The sequence below is a fragment of the Ranitomeya imitator genome, chromosome 3 (assembly GCF_032444005.1).
Source record: "Ranitomeya imitator isolate aRanImi1 chromosome 3, aRanImi1.pri, whole genome shotgun sequence".
Classification (NCBI taxonomy): domain Eukaryota; kingdom Metazoa; phylum Chordata; class Amphibia; order Anura; family Dendrobatidae; genus Ranitomeya; species Ranitomeya imitator.
Window position 1 is genome coordinate 304,319,211 of NC_091284.1, and position 19,613 is coordinate 304,338,823.

Consider the following 19,613-nt stretch of genomic DNA (forward strand, 5'->3'; position numbering starts at 1 on the left):
ACTGTAGTATAGAGAGATTATAGAGTTGAGTCCGAGGAGTCTAAGGTGTGTCAGGGCCAGAGAGAGACCCAACAACCCACAGCATACACATTAGTGCTGCTGTCCACGATGAGTAGTAACGGATGTGGACATATCTTTTGCCCGCAAGTGAACAGGAGGTAGACTGTCCTGTGCCCGAAAGAAGGAATGGCGTGTGTCACAACTGCAGACAGGAGGATGTCATGGTCTGTGTTCGGCTGTAAGTAGAGACTGTGATACAGCGGTGCAGGACACCCACGGGAACTAGTCACCGAAGGACTAGCGTGTGTAATGACTGCAATCTAAAGGATGCGGTTATAAACTAGTCTGAATTGAACACTGAAATGATATGCACTGTGTGAGTTTTTAGACATGAAACACGTTTTGTTTTGAACTTACCCGGGTCACTGCCTCATCACTGTGCAATGTGGACACCGCTGCTCTACAGTATTCATTCCTATTCAGTAGCGTGCAGTGTCAGCCGCGCGCTTCCCGCTGCGGCCGGCGGTCACATGTGCTGATACGTAAAAGAAATGAATATTCATGGATACTTACCACTCTCTGCAATGAACGGTCCGGGTGAGTATTCTGGCAGCTGTGCTCTGCTTGTGAGCAGCACCTGATGTCCCTGCTATGTGCTGCTTACAAGCATTAAGCAGCTGCTGGCACCGGAGCAGGATGCTGCGAGGGAGCGCCGAGTAGGTTAGTGTATTTCTTTTTTTAAATCTTTCCTGATGGGGCTATGCATACCATGAACGGGATGGGGTCAATTATAAAAGAAAAAGGACGGGACCAATCATACCAGGAACAGGATGGGGCCATGTATACCATAAAAAGGATGGGACCAATCATACCAGGAACAGGATGAGGCCAATTATAAAAGAAAAAGGATGGAGCCAATCATACCAGGAACGGGATGGGGACAATTATACCGAATAAGGATGGGACCAATCCAACCAGGACCGTGATGGGCCAATCATACCAGGACTGACATGGGGTCCTGCATAACAGGCCCGAGATGTTGCCAATCACACCAGGATGAGGATGGGGCCATGCACACCAGGATAGGGATGAGGGGGCCATGCATACCAGGATTGGGATGAGGGGGCCATGCATACCAGGATAGGGATGAGAGAGCCATGCATACCAGGATAGGGATGAGGGAGCCATGCATACCAGGATAGGGATGAGGGAGCCATGCATACCAGGATAGGGATGAGGGAGCCATGCATACCAGGATAGGGATGAGGGAGACATATATACCAGGATAGGGAATATCACAGTGTAGAATTAACCATTTTTTTGCTTTAATTTTTTATTTCCTAATTTCCTCCTCTAAAACCTAGGTGCATCTTATAGTCCGAAAAATACGGTACTAGTCATCTATTTCTGATGAGTTTTTTTCCTGTTTCTCTTGGTGCAGTGAGACGACGGTATAAATTGGACCAAGATCGGAACCAGAATGCACGGATTGCTGGCAGGTCTCCCGACCTCTTGAAATTTGTCACATTTGGGTCAGGAGACCTGCCAGCAATCTGTGCATTCTGGTTCCAATCTCAGCCAGTCCTTGGATTGCGCTCCGATCTTGGTCCAATTTATTTGGTGATCTCACTGCGCCCACTCTATGATAAAATGCTCATGCCTTCAAAAGTTATCCTTACTAAACTCTTCACATTTTTACCACCAAACATTGAGACCCATAATACTGTACGATAAGCATAAATAGAATCAAATAACTCAGAAAATAAAGTGTATAAGTACACTTTGTCTGCTGATAAAAGTCAAACACATACTGAAAAGCTACAGTTGAAACTAGAAGTTTACAAACACTGTATAAAAAGACATTTACATGATTTTCTCAAAATCTGACATGAAAACAGAATAAACCTTTCCAGTTTTAGGTCAATTAGGATTATCATAATTATTAATATTTGCCAAATGTCAGAATAATGAAATACAATGTTTTAAGGCATTTTATTACTTACTGCAAAGTCAAAAGTTGAATTACACTATGATTTGTGGACTTGCACAAGTCTGGCTCATCCTCGGGTACAATTTCAAGATACCGGAAGGTGCCTCGTTCATCTGTACGAACAATTATACACAAGTACAAACAAGATGGGAATGTCCAGCCATCATACCGCTCAGGGAGGAGATGGGTTCTGTGTCCCAGAGATGAAAGTGCTTTGGTCCGACATGTGCATATCAACCCAAGGACAAAAGCAAAACACCTTGTGAAGATGATGGCGGAAGCTGGTAAGATTGTGTCAATATCCGCAGTCAAACAAGTACTGTATCAACATGGGCTGAAAGGCCACTCTGCCAGGAAGAAGCCATTACTCAAAAGTAACATAAAAACCCAGATTAATGTTTGCAAATGCACACAGGAACAAAGACCTTAATTTCTGGAGACATGTTCTTTGGTCTGCTGAAACTAAAATTGAACTTTTTGGGCATAATGACCATCATTACCTTTGGAGGAAAAAAGGAGAAGCTTTAAGCCTAAGAACACATCCCAACTGTGAAACATGGGGGTGGCAGCATCATGTTGTGGGGTTGTTTTGTTGCAGGAGGGACTGGTGCACTTCACAAAATAGATGGAATCATGAGAAAAGAAGGATATGTGGCAATACTGAAGCAACATCTTAAGACATCAGCCAGGAAGATAAAGCTTGGGTGGAAATGAGTCTTCTGAATGGACAATGACCTGAAGCCTACTGCCAAAATGGCAACAAAGTGGCTAAAGGATAACAAAGTCAATGTTTTGGAGTGGCCATCACAAATACCTGATCCTTGATCCTATTGAAAATTTATGGGTAAAACAGAAAAGGAAGGTGCGAGCAAGGAGACCTACAAACCTGGATCAGTTACACCAGTTTGGTCAGGAGGAATGGGCCCAAGTTCCAACCAACTATTGTGAGAAGCTCGGTGAAGGATATCCCAAACGTTTGACCCAAGTCATTCATCTTAAGGGCAATGGTATCAAATACTAATGAAATGCATGTAAACTTTTGACTTTGCAGTAAGTAATAAAATGCCTTAAAACATTCTCTCTCTCTCATTATTCTGGCATTTGGCAAATATGAATAATTAAGGTAATCCTAATTGAGCTAAAATGGGAAAGGTATATTCTTATTTCATGTCAGATATTGAAAAAAACATGCATGTGTATCTTTTTATATAATGTATGAATACTTCTGGTTTACACGAGTACAACAGTAGAACATAATTTGCTCTTATTCACGGTATTCCCAACCCCTTGGCAAATTCAGAAGAACTGAAATACACTAATACACTACCTTTTCCGCCGTTGTCTCTCTTTCAATCGAGAATGGTAAATGTCAACTACAGCAATTTTTAGAGCTGTAGAAAATCAATGTGAATAATCGTGTCATTGGGGGAAAAAAGCAAAGAAAAACAACAAAAAAACTGTGTATAACAATTAATGGCTTGTTTTTATAAAGTATAACAAATGAAAAAAAGTAAACTGCAAATAATAGTACAGTGAGAGAAAGTGTGGTATAATGCATATTTAAAGAAAACATTTATATATTAATTTAAATTTTATATATCACAAAAAAACTTGACATTCTCACACTAGTTACTAGGCCATACTTAGGGTATGTGCACACGTAGGAAAAGAGGTGCAGAATTTTCTGCACAAAATCCGCATCTCCTGGCAGAATCCGCAGCAGTGGACTTGCCGTGGTTTTTAGGCGGATTTTATGCGGAATTGATGTGGATTTTGTGCAGATTTTCAGCGGTTTTGGGCCACTGTCTATTTTTTAACATAGACGGGTGCAGAACCGCTGCAGATCCACACAAAAGAAGTGACATGCACTTCTTTGAAATCCGCAGCAATTCCGCACTGATTTTTCTGCACAGCTTTTTTTTTCTTCCATAGACTAACATTATACTGTACATCACAGTGCGGATCTGCAGTGCATCTGCGCGGTAAAATCCGAGGAGGATCCGCAGCAAATCCGCATCGTGTGCACATAGCCTAACTGTTCTCTACACAAACCTTTTATAGTAATTCTCTGATGTTAATAAGACTGCGAAAAGTATCACCTGTATTAACAGCAGATTACACTGGAACCACTATTTACAGGCCTTGCGGCCAGTGTGAAAATTGCAATTTTTATATTAAAAATATATGTAATGCATACATAAAGACAATCCTATACCACCATAAAGCATATGCTGCCATTACATTATATGTGAACACAGCCATGGAACCAAACATACTATAGACCTCTCAAGGTTATAGATGGGAATGAAACCGTTGTAAATGCATTGGTACATACATTTCTAGACAGAAAGGGGTTCTCCAAGAAATTTAATGAAATAAATAAAATAGCATAAATACTACACATTTAAAGATTAAATTTTTTTCTAAAAAAATTTGTTTAGCAAAAAGGTCTGCTTTACCTACTGCACTCTGTCAGGATTTGAAACACTGCAACTGCAAGGACATGCAGTACGACACACTGTGTGACGCAGGAGACCGATGCACTAACGGTCAGGCTGACGGAGATGGATGTTCAGTCTCAGTCAGGTAAATCTGCTCATTTAGTCTGGCTCCAGAGTCTCAGACTCCTGTCAGGTTGACTGAACAGAGGAATGTACGTTCAGGATCCCAGACTGGAGGCAGCTCTGACGTGACCTGTCTCTGCTTCCCGCAGGCCTTCCTATTCCTACTACCTGCAATCGGAGACCTAGGGTTGTGATTGATGGCAGCTGCCATCTTGGAATCCTGAGCGTGCAGTAGATAAAGCAGATCTATTTACTATGTAAAAGGTAGTAAGAAAAAGGGTTAATATGTGTGTATTATTTATTTAATTCGATTTCTCTGAGAACCCCTTTAGGAGGCAAAGCTGCCAGAGTGGTTTTTTTCTCAGGCACTGCTGCATAGACAGATTTAAACCCATGAAAATATGTAACTGTACGTCAAGATTCCAATTGCTTTCCTGCAATCCAACTTAAAGGGAACCTGTCACCCCGAAAATCGTGGGTGAGGTAAGCCCACCGGCATCAGGGGCTTATCTACAGCATTCTGTAATGCTGTAGATAAGCCCCCGATGTTACCTGAAAGAGGAGAAAAAGACGTTATATTATACTCACCCAGGGGCGGTCCCGCTGCTGGTCAGGTCAGATGGGTGTCTCCAGTCCGCTCCGGCGCCTCCCATCTTCATTACAAGACGTCCTCTTCTGATCTTCAGCCACGGCTCCGGCGCAGGCGTACTTTGCTCTGCCCTCTTGAGGGCAGAGGATAGTACTGCAGTGCGCAGGCGCCGGAAAGGTCAGAGGCCCGGCGCCTGCGCACTGCAGTACTTTGTCTGCCCTCAACAGGGCAGAGCAAAGTACGCCTGCGCCGGAGCCGTGGCTGAAGCTCAGAAGAGGACGTCTTGTAATGAAGATGGGAGGCGCCGGAGCGGACCGGAGACACCCATCTGACCTGACCAGCAGCGGGACCGCCCCTGGGTGAGTATAATATAACGTCTTTTTCTCCTCTTTCAGGTAACATCGGGGGCTTATCTACAGCATTACAGAATGCTGTAGATAAGCCCCTGATGCCGGTGGGCTTACCTCACCCGCGATTTTCGGGGTGACAGGTTCCCTTTAAAGAAACATTACAGGGAAGCATGGGCATAGGAGTTGGCATCATACCATCCGCAGTAAGATCCGGCTGTCATACAAAGCTAAGATTCTGCTGCATATGCTGGAATCAGGGCAAACAAAGATCTCAGCACTTTGAGGGTATGTGCACACGTCAGGATTTCTTGCAGAAATTTTCCTGACAAAAACCGGACATTTCTGCCAGAAATCTGCATGCGTTTTTCGTTTTTTTTATGCGTTTTTTCTCAATGCATTAAATAGTGGGAAAAACGCGAAAAATCCGCAAAATTAATGAACATGCTGCTTTTTTTTTTACCACGAAGCGTTTTTTTGGCGGAAAAAAACGCATTATGTGCATAAAAATTGCAGAATGCATTCTAAATGATACGATGCATATGTCTGCGTTTTTATCGCGAAAAAATGTGAACGTGTGCACATACCCTAAAGGGGTACTCAGGGGAGAAAAAAATTATTGTAATGGTCATACCTTCATAAGATATTAGGATAACATGAATAGTGAGGTTTTCCACTGTCACAATATCTGTAAATCTGTGTCATGGGGCTTACTGCTAGCAGCGGCAGCCAGACTCCTGAAACTTATCTGCTTGTATGCGGTCCGGTTATGGGGGCATGGTGTGGGGTGGCCTGCTCCCAGCTGCTCACAGCAGCAACCAGCTCCCTGATAATATCTGATCACATACAGATAGTATCGCTACTAGCAAGCTGGGGCAGCTCCCTATATCAGACCACATATAAGAAAATAGTACGGGGGCAGGACGCTACTAGCAGGGAGCAGGCTATGCCTCTCATGTGTGACGTATCGTCCTAGAAGGGATGGGGCGCAGTGAGGAGCAGATGAAGTGTCACAGAGTATTACAGGTAGTGAGGGGGTGGAAAACAGCACTATTCATGTCATCCCAATAGTTTATGAAGGTATGGCAATATCAATATTTTTTTTATCTCCCCCGTAGTACCCCTTTAATCTCTCAGATGGCGCCATTAGTGTTGATTATGGTGAACCAGTAGTTTGACAATGGGAAATTTCTCCCTCTGTATAGCTCAGTGGCACCTCTATGGTGCGATTATGGGGTGCTGATGGAAACTACATCCATTACTGCCATAAAGCTCAGCAATCCGGATCCTGCTGGGGAAGGGTCTAATAAGCGGTCAGTCAAACACTAAGAAGTTAGATAATGCACTGTACTACACTGAACTGAAGTGTATTATCAATGCTATAAAACAATTGCATCTTTCAGTCTCCAATTTGGAATAGTAAGTATTGTATAAAAAAGGGAAAAAATCTATAATTAAAATCCAGTATTAATAATAAAAAAAGATTCAATTAAGGAAAAAAAAAAACAAATGTCCAGCAAAGAAACACATATTTGGATGTGACATGCTTTTAACAACCTGTACTATAAAACTATATGTTATCATTTATTGTGCACTGTGAATGCTGTAAAAAATTAAAAAAAATAAAAATAAAAACTATGCTAGAATTGCCTTTTCAGTCCATCTTGCCTCACATAAAATGAAATGAAAAAAAAAAATTGTATGCATCTTAAAATAGTACCAGTAAAAACGACAGCTCACAATGCAGCAAAAAAGACCTCACACAGATCTGCACTCATTAAAAAGAAAACATTATGGCTCTCACAGTTTATTTCTTTTCAAAAACCAATTTTCTTATGCAAAAGTAATTTTCTTGCACATAAAAAAGCAATATAAATTGGTTGCAGCTTCCTAAAAAAAGTATTGTTTTCGTAGGTCATCAATATCTGATCAGCCAAGGTTCAACACCCGACACCCCCGCTGATCAGCTGTTATCGGTAGCGACGGCAAACACTCAGTTGCCGAGCTGTTCAGTATTCTGGTAGTGGTAGGGTTTGGTACTGCACATCTGCCTCCTATTTATATCAATAAAAAACGGATGTGTAGTACAGTGCGGCAGCCATTACAAGTAGTAGGCCACCTCCGCTAGTAAGTACTTCCGGCTGGCAGCCGCAAACACCAATAACAGTTGATAGGTGGATGTGCCAGGTGACTGACTCTGGCCAATCAGACACTGATGACCTATCAAAAAGATAGGACATCATTCCAAGCGCCCGTGTCGTGATTACAGTGTGCTGATGGTTTGCCATGACAGCAGAGGTTCTGCTGAAGATCTCCGTGCTTGTCATTAAAGGGATATTCCCATTTCCAAGATCCTATTCCAATATGTAAAAAAATTAACAAGTACCTCCAATTAGAAATGTAGTATAGGGTTTTTGATTTGCCAGGTCTCTTTACTCATGTGCACGCTTTGCAAGTCCTTAGGTATCCATGGTTACGTCCACTGATGAGGTGACAGCTAGTTGCTAGTGGTCGTAACCATGGATACTTAAAGTCCTGCAATGCCTGTACATGAGGAAAGAGCATCACTAATCAGAAAACTACATATCTAATTTGAGGCATTTGCTAATATTTTCATCATTATTACTACTGCATATTGCAGTCTTACATAGTCACCTTTATAAAAGACTCCTGTCCACACACTCAATTAAGGTCTTTTTCAGATTATAAGACGCTCCGCATTATAAAACACACCGCAAATTTTGAGGAGAAAAATTGAGGAAAACAAAAAGTTTTTAATAAAATTGTGGAGCTTCTCATAATCCAGACGTCTTGTTGCTTACCGGGAATGGTGGCTGCAGTGAAGCAGGGTCCCAGGGTCGCTGTTGGAGGAGGCAGGAGTGGGGTGATGCCATCTGTGCATGCGCAGCCCCCCGGCGGCCATTTTCCCATAGTCAACCACATAGGAAACCATGGAACTGCGGGAGCTCTGGCCTTTCACAAAATGTAGGCAGGGCCCCCGCAGCACCGGAGACCCCCGCAGCAGCACCGGAGATCCCCGCAGCAGCATCGGAGACGCTCTCATTCCAGCCTGCGGCCTGTAGCAACGGTACCGGTAAGGTATATATGCATTATAAGACACACACCCATTTCCCCCCAAAATTTGGGGGGGGGGGGGGGGGGGGAGTGTGTCTTATAATGCGAAAAAAATGGTAATCAGTCAGACTCTAACCTCTACAATATGGGCATGTCTAAAGAGCTTTCTAAGGCTGTCAGGGAGAAGATCATAGACCTGCACAAAGCTGGACTGGGCTACAAAACCATACGCAAGAGGCTGGATGAGAAGGAGACAACTGTTGGTGCAATAGTAAGAAAACGGAAAAAATACAAAATGGCTGTCAATCAACATCGATTTGGGGCACCATGCAAAATCTCACCTCGTGGGGTATCATTGATCATGAGGAAGGTGAGAGATCAGCCTAAAACTACACGGGGGGAACTTGTTAATGATCTCAAGGCAGCTCGGACCACAGTCACCGAGAAAACCACAGGTAACACATTACCGCCGCAAAGGTTTAAAATCCTGCAGTGCCCGCAAGGTCCCCCTGCTCAAGAAGGCAAATGTGCAGACCCGTCTGAAGTTTGCCAATGAACACCTGGATGATTCTGTGAGTGATTGGGAGAAGGTGCTATGGTCAGATGGAACAAAAATTTATCTCTTTGGCATTAACTCAACTCCAAAAAAGAAGATAATGTCCAGCTTCACCGAATCGGTAAAAAAGAGTTTACTTACAGACTTCAGCACGAACAATATGGGTAAGAATCTCAACGCGTTTCTGGAGACTATGACATGACATGATCAAGGGAGCTTAGTCTCCAGAAACGCATTGAGATTCTTACCCATATGGTTCGTGCTGAAGTCTGTATCCTCTATGTTTAAAGTTTGTAAATAAAGAAAACTCTTTTTTACGGATTCAGTGAAGCTGGAAATTCTCTTCTTTTTTGGACTTTATACACCTGGACACAGCGGGTCCCTGCTCCCGAGGTTTGGTTTATGCATCACGGGTGAGCTGGTTTATATTCCTTCCATTAACTCAACTTGCCGTGTTTGGAGGAAGAGAAATGATGCCTATAACCCAAAAAACACCATCCCCACTTTCAAGCATGGAGGTGGAAACATTATATTTTGGGAGGGTTTATCTGCTAAGGGGACTACTTCACAGCATCAATGGGAGAATGGATGGAGCCATGTACCGTAAAATCCTGAGTGCCAACCTCCTTCCCTCAACTGGGACATTAAAAATGGGTCGTGGATGGGTCTTCCAGCAAGACAATGACCCAAAACATACAGCCAAGGCAACAAAGGAGTGGCTCAAAAAGAAGCACATTAAGGTCATGGAGTGGTGTAGCCAGTCTCCAGACCTTAATCCCATAGAAAACTTATGAAGGGAGTTGAAGCTCTGAGTTGCCAAGCAACAGCCTCAAAATCTTAATGATTTAGAGATGATCTGCAAACAGGAGTGGATCAAAATTCCTCCTGACATGTACGCTAACCTCATCATCATCTATGAAAAACATCTGACTGCTTTGCTTGCCAACAAGGGTTTTGCCTCCAAGTATTAAGTCTTGTTTGCCAGAGGAATCAAATACTTATTTCTCACTGCAAAATGTAACAAAATTTATACAATATGATTTTCTGGATTTTATTTTTGATATTCTATCTCTCAGGCTATGTGCACACGTTGTGGATTTTGATGCGTTTCCACAGCGTTTTTGGACACACGGATTGCATCAAATCTGCAGTGTAGTGCATCACCAATGTTAGTCAATGGGAAATTGAGAATTGGTGTGCACATGGTGCAGGGTTTTATTTTCCGCAGCATGTCAATTCTTTTTGTGGATCTGCAGCGTTTCTGCACCCATTGACTACCATTGAAGGGAACCTGTCACCCATCCCCCCCCCAGGCGTTTTTAACTAAAAGAGCCACCTTGTGCAGCACTAATGCTGCATTCTGTCAAGGTGGCTCTTTTAGTTCGAGTCCCTGCAAACACTGAAATAATCGCTTTTATAATGTGCCCCTCATACCTGAATTTGTCAGGGGGCATGTCTTTTCCCCCTTACACAAACGCCTCCCAGCCGTCACTCAGGGCCTCCGTGCGGCAGGCACCGCCTCCATTTCCTTCCTGAATGTCCCCGGCGCCTGCGCTGTAAGGTTTTTTTTCGGGCATGCGCAGTTTGCGCTGCCCTTCGAACTTACAGCGCAGGCGCCGGGGACGTTCATGAAAGAAATGGAGGCGTGGGAAACCCCTGATGAGAGAACCCAGCTTGAGATCGCTCGTAGGTTTCAACAAACAAGCCATTAAACACAGGGCCCCGAGTTCTCATGACAAAACAGACGTTAGCAGAGCAGATCTGGATGATCCAGCAGTTGCCACAGGACATTGGAGACTATCTGAACTAAATCTGCATATCACGCTCAGGGTGGACAAACCTGGACGACAAGGATTACTGGAGTTCCCTCCGCTTAGATCTTCCTGATGATCCTCGGAAGTAAAGAAAGCGGGGAAAAAACACGTATGGAAGACGAAACTGAAGCCACAGAGAAACCCGTGCATGCACCTTGATGGTCTAGGGATTCCAAGACCGAGCTCTGAAGTGGAGTACCTTGGCGTTCAATCTTGAAGCCATTAGATCCACATCCGGAGTCCATAAACAAATACATATCTGTCGAAAGACCTCCCACTGTTCCAAGGCGAGACCTTGACGGCTAGTAAAAACTGCAGCCCAGTTTTTTTATGCCTGGGATATGGACTGCTGAAAATATCGAGTGGTTCCATTCTGCCCATCGGAGAATATGGGCTACCTCGTGCATGGCCACCTTGCTGCGGGTACCCACTTTAATGATTGATACATGCGACAGCTGTGGCTTTGTCCGATTGAATTCGGATGGGGTGACCCGCCAGGAGATAATGGAACTGCTGCAGGGCTATCCTGATTGCTCGGATTTCCCAGACATTCAACGGAAGGCTCGACTCCCGAAAGGACCAGTGTCCCTGAGCCGTGAGGTGACGAAGACTACTCCCCAAGCCAAGAAGACTGGCATTGGTAGTCACCACTAGCCAGTAAACCAGAGGGGGAAAGGATTTCCTCTGGAAGAGAGAAGACCTCAATATCCACCACCTGAGAAGATGCCTGACCCGCTGAGGCAGCGGCACCGGTGATCAAGGGAGAACGGGTTCATGCTGCAGGGGACGAAGATGCAGCTGAGACCACTTCTATTGCTGCCAACATTTTTCCTCAGTGTCCTCATGGCAAACCAGATAGAATGACGGCTAAGTGTGCGGGCTCCTTGTTGAAGGGCTCGGACCTTGCCTTGAGGGAGAATCACTAACCATTGGAGGTATCCAGGATCAATCCTAAAAAAAATATCCACTGGGCTAGAACGAGGGAAGACCTGTATACGTTTATCAACAAGCTCAGGATCAACGAGCTCAGGTGAAGAAGAGTATCGCCAGTGATGCAAAGGCACTTCGTGCAATCCTGGAAGTACGGACCCCTGATTAGAAGGTCGTTTGAGTAGGGCAGAATGATCTCGCCCCAAGAGTGCAAGATGGACATGCATCATGACCTTCGAGAGCACTGTGTGAACTGAAAATGCTGTTTGGGAATGGCGAAGAATAGGAATGTCTAGAGAGGGGAAAATCGGAATATGGAGGAAAGCATCCCGTTGTCGATGGATGCTAGAAACACCCCTCTTATCGAGGAGTTTGCATGATCCTTGGTGGGATCCAGCACTGCAAGGTTGAAGAGCTAACCACTGAACCAACGTGCTGCGTTAGAGATGGAGGAATCATCAGAGTCAGGCTGGCAAAGACCCTGACTGAGAGGAAGGATCAGGAAGGGACTGTATTGCTGTGACCAGTAATGCCATGGGCTGTGACAGCGAAGAAACCCACTCAGGGGGAGAGGGGGTATAGTGCAGTCTAGATCCCAGCCCCAGCAAAATGAGGCTGTACCACAGAATAACCCATGACACGCTGCGGAGAAAACTTGTTCTTTCCTCCCGTAACATCCGAGACAAGCTGAACCAGATTCACTCTAAATAAACGACCACTCTGGTAAGGAAGAGATGTCAGAGACTTTATGCACACAAAGTCCGTTTTCTATTTGCTAAGCCATAATGGCCTTCTGAACGTGATGACATCTGCCGCTGATAGTGCAGCGCAGCTAATTGCATCCAAAGAGGCATCCACGGCTTTAGCTACCCCCGCTGCGGCAAACAATGGATAGTGCTGAACCCAAGGGCTCAAAGACGGACAGAGGCAGATTCTCTGATGGTCCATGGGTGATGATCCATCCAGTCAGGATAAATGGATTCTGAATACCGGACAAAACACTGGTGGGCTCACAGCAGGAGATTCAGCTCAATCTTTCCGCAGATGAGCTGATACAGGGGTGGGGTACCTCGCCTCAAGATGCTTCTGACCTGTGAGGCGTTTATCAGGTTTATCTCAGCGCCGGTTAAGTATAACCCGGGCCTCCGGGTGAATGGTAAATGCTGTATGAGGGTGATTAGTCCTCTTGAAGGGCACTGTTTGTGTCGGGACAGAACTGGAATCCTCGTCAACCTTTAGAGTCTCCCATTTTCTGGAACTCTGGCGAATGCAGATCCAATCCAATTGAAACTCAGAGTCTTGTTCTGCAAATCTCGTGAGGGAGAGCAAGAAACAGAGCTCACAGATGCCAAGGCATGAGATTGCTCGGGTAATCATACCACGGATCTGATTTCTAGACGCCTGTATGTTTGTAAAATACTTTTAGCCCCTGCTAGCCAATGACTCCCGTGTAGGAGAGGATCCATTTATATCAGACCTGCTGACGCTCCGATCCACAGAAGAATCACGGAGGGATTCAATCTCTTTGGCCACAATAGCCATGGATTGCTACAGTGACGAAGCCCACTTAGGGGAACTAGATACACTGGGATTGGGGCGGCGGAGGCTTCCTGAACGCATTTGAGGTCGCGGCTTTGTAAATTAAATAGAAGTAATAGTCTTATTAGACCCTCTGGTAGCTTGGACGGTGACAAGGTGTCATGGCGCCTTTAAGACCGGGAAACACTACAGGGGGAAACTGCAGGGGGATAGAGCAGTGCTTCCTTACCCGGGTACTGATGTTCCTGGAGTCTGCATTGGATTAGTGCTATGTTTTTGCGCTAATAGTCGCCTGCCATGTCCTGTGCAGAGTCGTTGTGCCCCTTTAATGCAAAGCAGTCACCCCTGAGTGAGCCGGCCGGGTGGTCCAAGATGGCCACTGTGAGTTGCAGAGGCACTAAAGTCTTGCAGAGAGTGAGAGGCGCCAATTTGGGGGCGGAGCCACAGCCGCGATGTGGGCAGAGCCTCGTGACTTCCATGAATAGGCCCAAGCCGGGGCCTAAATTTCTGCAGCCAGCGGGAGCAATACCAGGGGTAGAAGTGAGGGGGCGTTGGAGTGGCCGAGAGAAGCGCGTCCCAGGCGAGAAGCGCCAGAATGGTAGGTGGAGCCACCTTAGCGCTCCATAGTGCTGGCACGGCTTCTGGGATGCGGCCTACACATCGGCCGAAGCCGGGGGCTAAATTTTTGTGGCCGGCCGGAGCATTACCTCAGGGAGGTAGGACCACAGGAAAGCCATGGCTGAGGCTGCCCGTCAGCATGTGAATATCCTGCTGCAGGGGCCCACCACTGATTGGATCCACTCACCATCTAGGCGCATCCCGGCATGGAGCCTCCGCAGATGACTGGGTTTCCAGCAGAACTCTACTGTTCTGCTGCAGGTCAGGTATTGCAGCGTGGATGGTGCAGGGATAAAGGGGTAACCCTCAATCCACCATCCCTTTGTTAGGGAGGTGGAGAGGAACCGTTCGCCTCCTTATGCCATCCGCTTTAACAGTGGTGGTACAGTGGGGGCTGCTCGGATGCCAAAGAGAGGGTGCCTCTGTACATCGACGGACTTCAAGCCCCCGAGTCGACAGGGACAGTTGTCCGGCATTAGGCCTGGCTGCAGAAGAGAACACATGGAGGCGACACTCCATGTGCTCGTCTGTTGATGGTGCGGGGAGATAGGTGCCCTTTAAGGGACCCGTCGCCCCTAAGAATTAGCTCGGGAATGGCATCCCACGTCGCAGGAGAGGATATGAAGAGGCGACACTCTCCGTGCTCGCCTGTTGATGGTTCGGGGAGATCAAAATCTTGAAAGGATCCGTCGCCTCATTGGTCCATGGAAAAAATAATCAAAAAGGTAAAAAGTCAAAATTGAAAAGTAAAATAATAAAGAGTTTTGGGTATGAATAGCAGACCCATCCGTGTGCCTCCTAACGACACTAAGCAAGAACTGGCTCTCTGGGAGCCAGCAGAAGGGTGTATACTGCAGAGGAGGCGCTAACTCTTGTTTTCAACTTCGTGTGAGCCTCCTAGTGATAGCCAGTTACAAGAATCCGTTGCGGCAATGACCGGAGATGACTTAGCGGTCTTGCGAGATGATGACGTAGCGGTCTCACGAGACCGCTACATCATCACGTGTTATTGCCGCAATGCATTACTGGGAACGGAGCGTCGCGACGAGCATCGCTAACTCCTGGGCTGGATCCGGGGGCCGCCAAAAGGTGAGTATATAACTTTTTTATTTTAATTCTTTTTTTAACAGGGATATGGTGCCCACATTCCTATATACTACATGGGCTGTGTTAGATACTACGTGGCCTGTGTTATATACTGCAAGGGCTGTGCTATACTAAGTGGGCTGTGCAATATACTACGTGGCTGTGTTATATACTATGCGGCTGTGTAATATACTGCGTGGGCTGTGCTATATACTACGTGGGCTGTGCTATATACTACGTGTGCTGTGCAATATACTACGTGGCTGTGTTATATACTACATGGACGCTGCTATATACTACGTCTCTGTGCTATATACTATGTAGGCTGTGTTATTACTACGTGGGCTGTGTTATATACTACGTGGGCTGTGTTATATACTACGTGGGCTGTGTTATATACTGCGTGGCCTGTGTTATATAGATGCATAGGCTGTGTTATATACTGATTGGCCTGTGTTATATACTGCATGGTCTGTGTTATATGCTGTGTGGACTGTGTTATATACTATGACTCTGTGCTATATACTATGTAGGCTGTGCTATATACTATGTAGGCTGTGCTATATACTACGTGAGCTGTGCAATATACTACGTGGCTGTGCAATATACTACGTGGCTGTGCTATATACTACGTGGCTGTGCTATATACTAGGTGGCTGTGTTATCTACTACGTGGGCTGTGTTATATACTACGTAGGCTGTGTTATATACTACGTGGGCTGTATTATATACTACGTGGGCTGTATTATATACTACGTGGGCTGTATTATATACTGCATGGGCTGTGTTATATACTGCATGGGCTGTGTTATATACTGCGTGGGCTGTGCTGTAAACTACTATACATATTCTAGAATACCCGATGCATTAGAATCGGGCCACCATCTAGTGTTGCAATATATAGCAAAATGTAGTAAGGCAATAATGCTCACCATGGAGGCTGATCCAGGTAGCTAAAATGGCGAACACATTGTTCTAGTAAATGGTTCAGTTGTTCACACAGTTTGTTATAAAAAGTACCATCAGTCACAGTCTAGTTTACATAATTCTTTATTTTACAAGAAATAAGATTTTTCTTTTCCACTACTCAGACAACCCATTCTCAATCACTATATTCTGCCATGTAGAATAACAGCCGGTGGCCACCTCCAGTGTGTGAGCCGTTCCAGCGATGAAGGAGTCAGAACTGCTGCTGCTCTCGGATCCTCTAGAAGTCTATTTGATGCAAAGGAAGTTAAAGTGAAGTGTTCCCTGATAGGTAGAAGGCCTCACATGATATAATGATGTCACATGAGCCCCAGTATAGCTGGAACAATGCCCGTGCTGGAGGTTAAGGCAGGCTGTTCTTGTTTTACATGGTGGAATACAGTGATTAAGAAGGAGTTGTCTGAGTAGTGGACGACCCATTAATATGACAACCAAAAGAGGTTATCTATTGAAAACCGGTAACTCTGCAGTCACTCTGTGTGACTGCAGACTTATGAATCCGAGTGCACGCACTGTGCGCTGCGGGGATTCGCCATCTCAGACCTGGTAACAGAAGGTATGCACGCGTTATACATAGCCCCGGCCAGTGGGCACGGCAACACTCCATACACTTGTATTGAGCTGAGGCCACGGCCGTCTAGTGACGCAGCTGGCCAGTGGGTGTGTCGAAGCACAGCCCTGCTTCATACAAGTGTATGGAGAGCTAAACCGCGCTCCCTGGCCGGGAGTATGCATAGCTCATACATAACCTCCAGTCCCTGGTCTGAAACCAGAGAATCCCCGCAGCGCATAGTGTGTGCTCTGGGGGGAATCATAAGTCTGCAGTCACACAGGTAGGACTTTTCTCAGCAGTCTATTACCTGTATGACCACATTAATCGTTTAGATCAAATGTGGTGACATATTGAATTTAAATTACTGTAGCTCAGGCCAGTTTCAGGTTTGCAACCTAAGTTCCAGAAAGTAAAGCTTTGTTGGGCAGATGTTCGAGATGTTTGCTTACCATGTAAAATTTCTGAATCATCTTCAACAAAATCAATATCCCTTAGATCCCATTCCGCATAGTTGTCAAACTCCTTGAAAATAAGACAGACAAAAATTAGAAAAAAAGAAAGATACATATCTTGTAGCTACTGGGCCACAGAGAAAAATTTGTTATAGGACCTACACGTGCCACTTGTGATACTGGAGCCTTTCTATGCCGAAGAGGGGCCTTATGGCTCCCTACTGAACCAGGGCTTTGGTGCAACTGCTACCTGTGCACGCCATGTATTTACATCCTGCAGGAACAGGTGTATGAGGATTTCATAATATAGGATTTCATGATACCGAATTCAACAAAACGCTGCAACGGAGTGACAGCAGATTGGCTTCCAACATAATGGCTATACCACTGGCAACATACAGCAGTTACACTGGAAAATGCTTGGTGACACAACATGGCTGAAAGTAGTCTGCAATCTAGTATCAATGGGAACGACAATCCAATACCAAAATAAACCTCCCTCATTCATTTTTATTGGTACCATTTTGGGCACAAGACTTTTTTCTCCTCCCAAACCATAACTAAAGCATCTGCCAACTCCTGGACAGTCTGTGGTGAAACGTGACGTTGGTGGATGGTGCGAAACATGATGTCCAGATGTGTTCAATTGGATTCAGGTCTGGGAAACGGGCGGGCCAGTCCATAGCTTCAATGCCTACATCTTGCAGGAACTGCTGACACACTCCAGCCACATGAGGTCTGGCATTGTCCTGCATTAGGAGGAACTCAGGGCCAACCGCACCAGCATATGGTCTCACAAGGGGTCGGGGGATCTCATCTCAGTACCTAATGGCAGTCAGGCTACCTCTGGCGAGCACATGAAGGGCTGTGCGGCCCTCCAAAAAAATGCCACCCCACACCATTACTGACCCACTGACAAACCGGTCAAGCTGAAGGATGTTGCAGGCAGCAGATCGTTCTCCACGGCGTCTCCAGACTCTGTCACATGTGCTCAGTGAGAACCTGCTTTCATCTGTGAAGAGTACAGGGCGCCAGTGGCGAATTTGCCAATCCTGGTGTTCTGTGGAAAATGCCAAGCATCCTGCATGGTGTTGGGCTGTGAGCACAACCCCCATCTGTGGATGTCGGGCGATCAGACCATCATCATGGAGTCAGTTTCCAACAGTTTGTGCAGACACATGCACATTTGTGGCCTGCTGGAGGTCATTTTGCAGGGCTCTGGCAGTGCTCCTCCTGTTCCTCCTTGCACAAAGGCAGAGGTAACAGTCCTGCTGCTGGGTTATTGCCCTCCTTCGGCCCCCTCCACGTCTCCTGGTGTACTGGCCTGTCTCCTGGTAGCGCCTGAAGCCTCTGGACACTACGCTGACAGACACAGCAAACCTTCTTGCCACATCTCGCATTGATGTGCCATCCTGGAAAAGCTGCACTACTTGAGCCACTTTGAGTGGGTTGTAGAGTCCGTCTCATGCTACCATGAGTGTGAAAGCACAACCAACATTCAAAAGTGACCAAAACATCAGCCAGAAAGCATTGGTACTGAGATGTGGTTTGTGGTCCCGACCTGCAGAAACACTCCTTTATAGGGGATGTCTTGATAATTGCCAATAATTTCCATCTGTTGTCTATTCCATTTGCACAACAGCATGTGAAATTGACTGTCAATCAGCATTGAATCCTAAGTGGACAGTTTGATTTGACAGAAGTTTGATTTACTTGGAGTTATATTCTGTTGTTTAAGTGTCTTCTTTATTTTTTTGAGCAGTGTATATAAGGGCATGTTCCCACGGTCAGTAAACGCTGCGGGTCAGGCGCTGTGTACATCAGCAGCGTCCAACCCGCAGTGACCAGATGTTACAGAATAGTAGATGGGATTTGAAGAAAGCCCATCTCCACTATGCATGCATCCGCTTCCTTGCGGAGACAGATATGTGGTGCATCTTTCCAGACTGCAGCATGTCAATTTATCTTGTGGAGACACTCTGTCTCCGCAAGATAAATGTTTCCGTACAATGTATTGAGAGCGATGATTCTGCATAGTTCAATGAACACATGCGGAATCACCTGCGTTTAAAAGCCAGCAGCGCTTTGGACGGAGCAGACATGTGCTCAGTCCAAAGCACTGGTGGTTCCTGACCGCGGGAACATATCCTAAAAAAAAAAATTGTGTGGGCTCCCGTGTAATGTTCTTAACCAGCAGAGGGAAAGCTGATGGCTGAGGGCTGATGTTAGTATTCTGGGAAGGAGCCAACAGCCATAAAGGTTTCCAGGCTATTAATATCAGCTCACAGATGTTTGCTTAGCCTTTACTGACTATTTTACAGGGGAACCCCAGAAAACATTTGACATGGGGTCCCCCTATAAAATCGAACCAGCAAAGGCTAGGCAGACAGCTGCGGATATTAATAGTCTGGAAAGGGGCCATGGATATTGGCCCCTCAGGCTAAAAACATCAGCTCTCAGCCGCCCCAGAAATGGCCCATCTTATAGATGCACCAATTCTGCCACTTAGTCTC

At 45.7% G+C, this 19,613-nt stretch overlaps 1 protein-coding gene across 7 annotated transcripts in view; it reads right to left on the reverse strand.

The window, feature by feature from the left end:
• TADA2A (transcriptional adaptor 2A) overlaps positions 1-19,613 on the reverse strand; it is a 306,061-nt gene that overhangs the window by 167,381 nt on the left and 119,067 nt on the right. For 6 of the 7 annotated variants that reach the window (XR_011319238.1, XR_011319239.1, XM_069756577.1 and 3 more), the window contains exons 7-8: positions 17,098-17,170; positions 3,318-3,381 (exon numbers count right to left, since the gene is read on the reverse strand). Coding sequence is in view for 5 of the 7 variants with exons in the window: in XM_069756577.1 (XP_069612678.1) it covers positions 3,318-3,381; positions 17,098-17,170 (137 nt within the window). In the remaining 2 variants the exon portion in view is untranslated. The remainder of the gene's footprint in view (positions 1-3,317; positions 3,382-17,097; positions 17,171-19,613) is intronic. The other variant, XM_069756578.1, reaches the window with a different exon arrangement.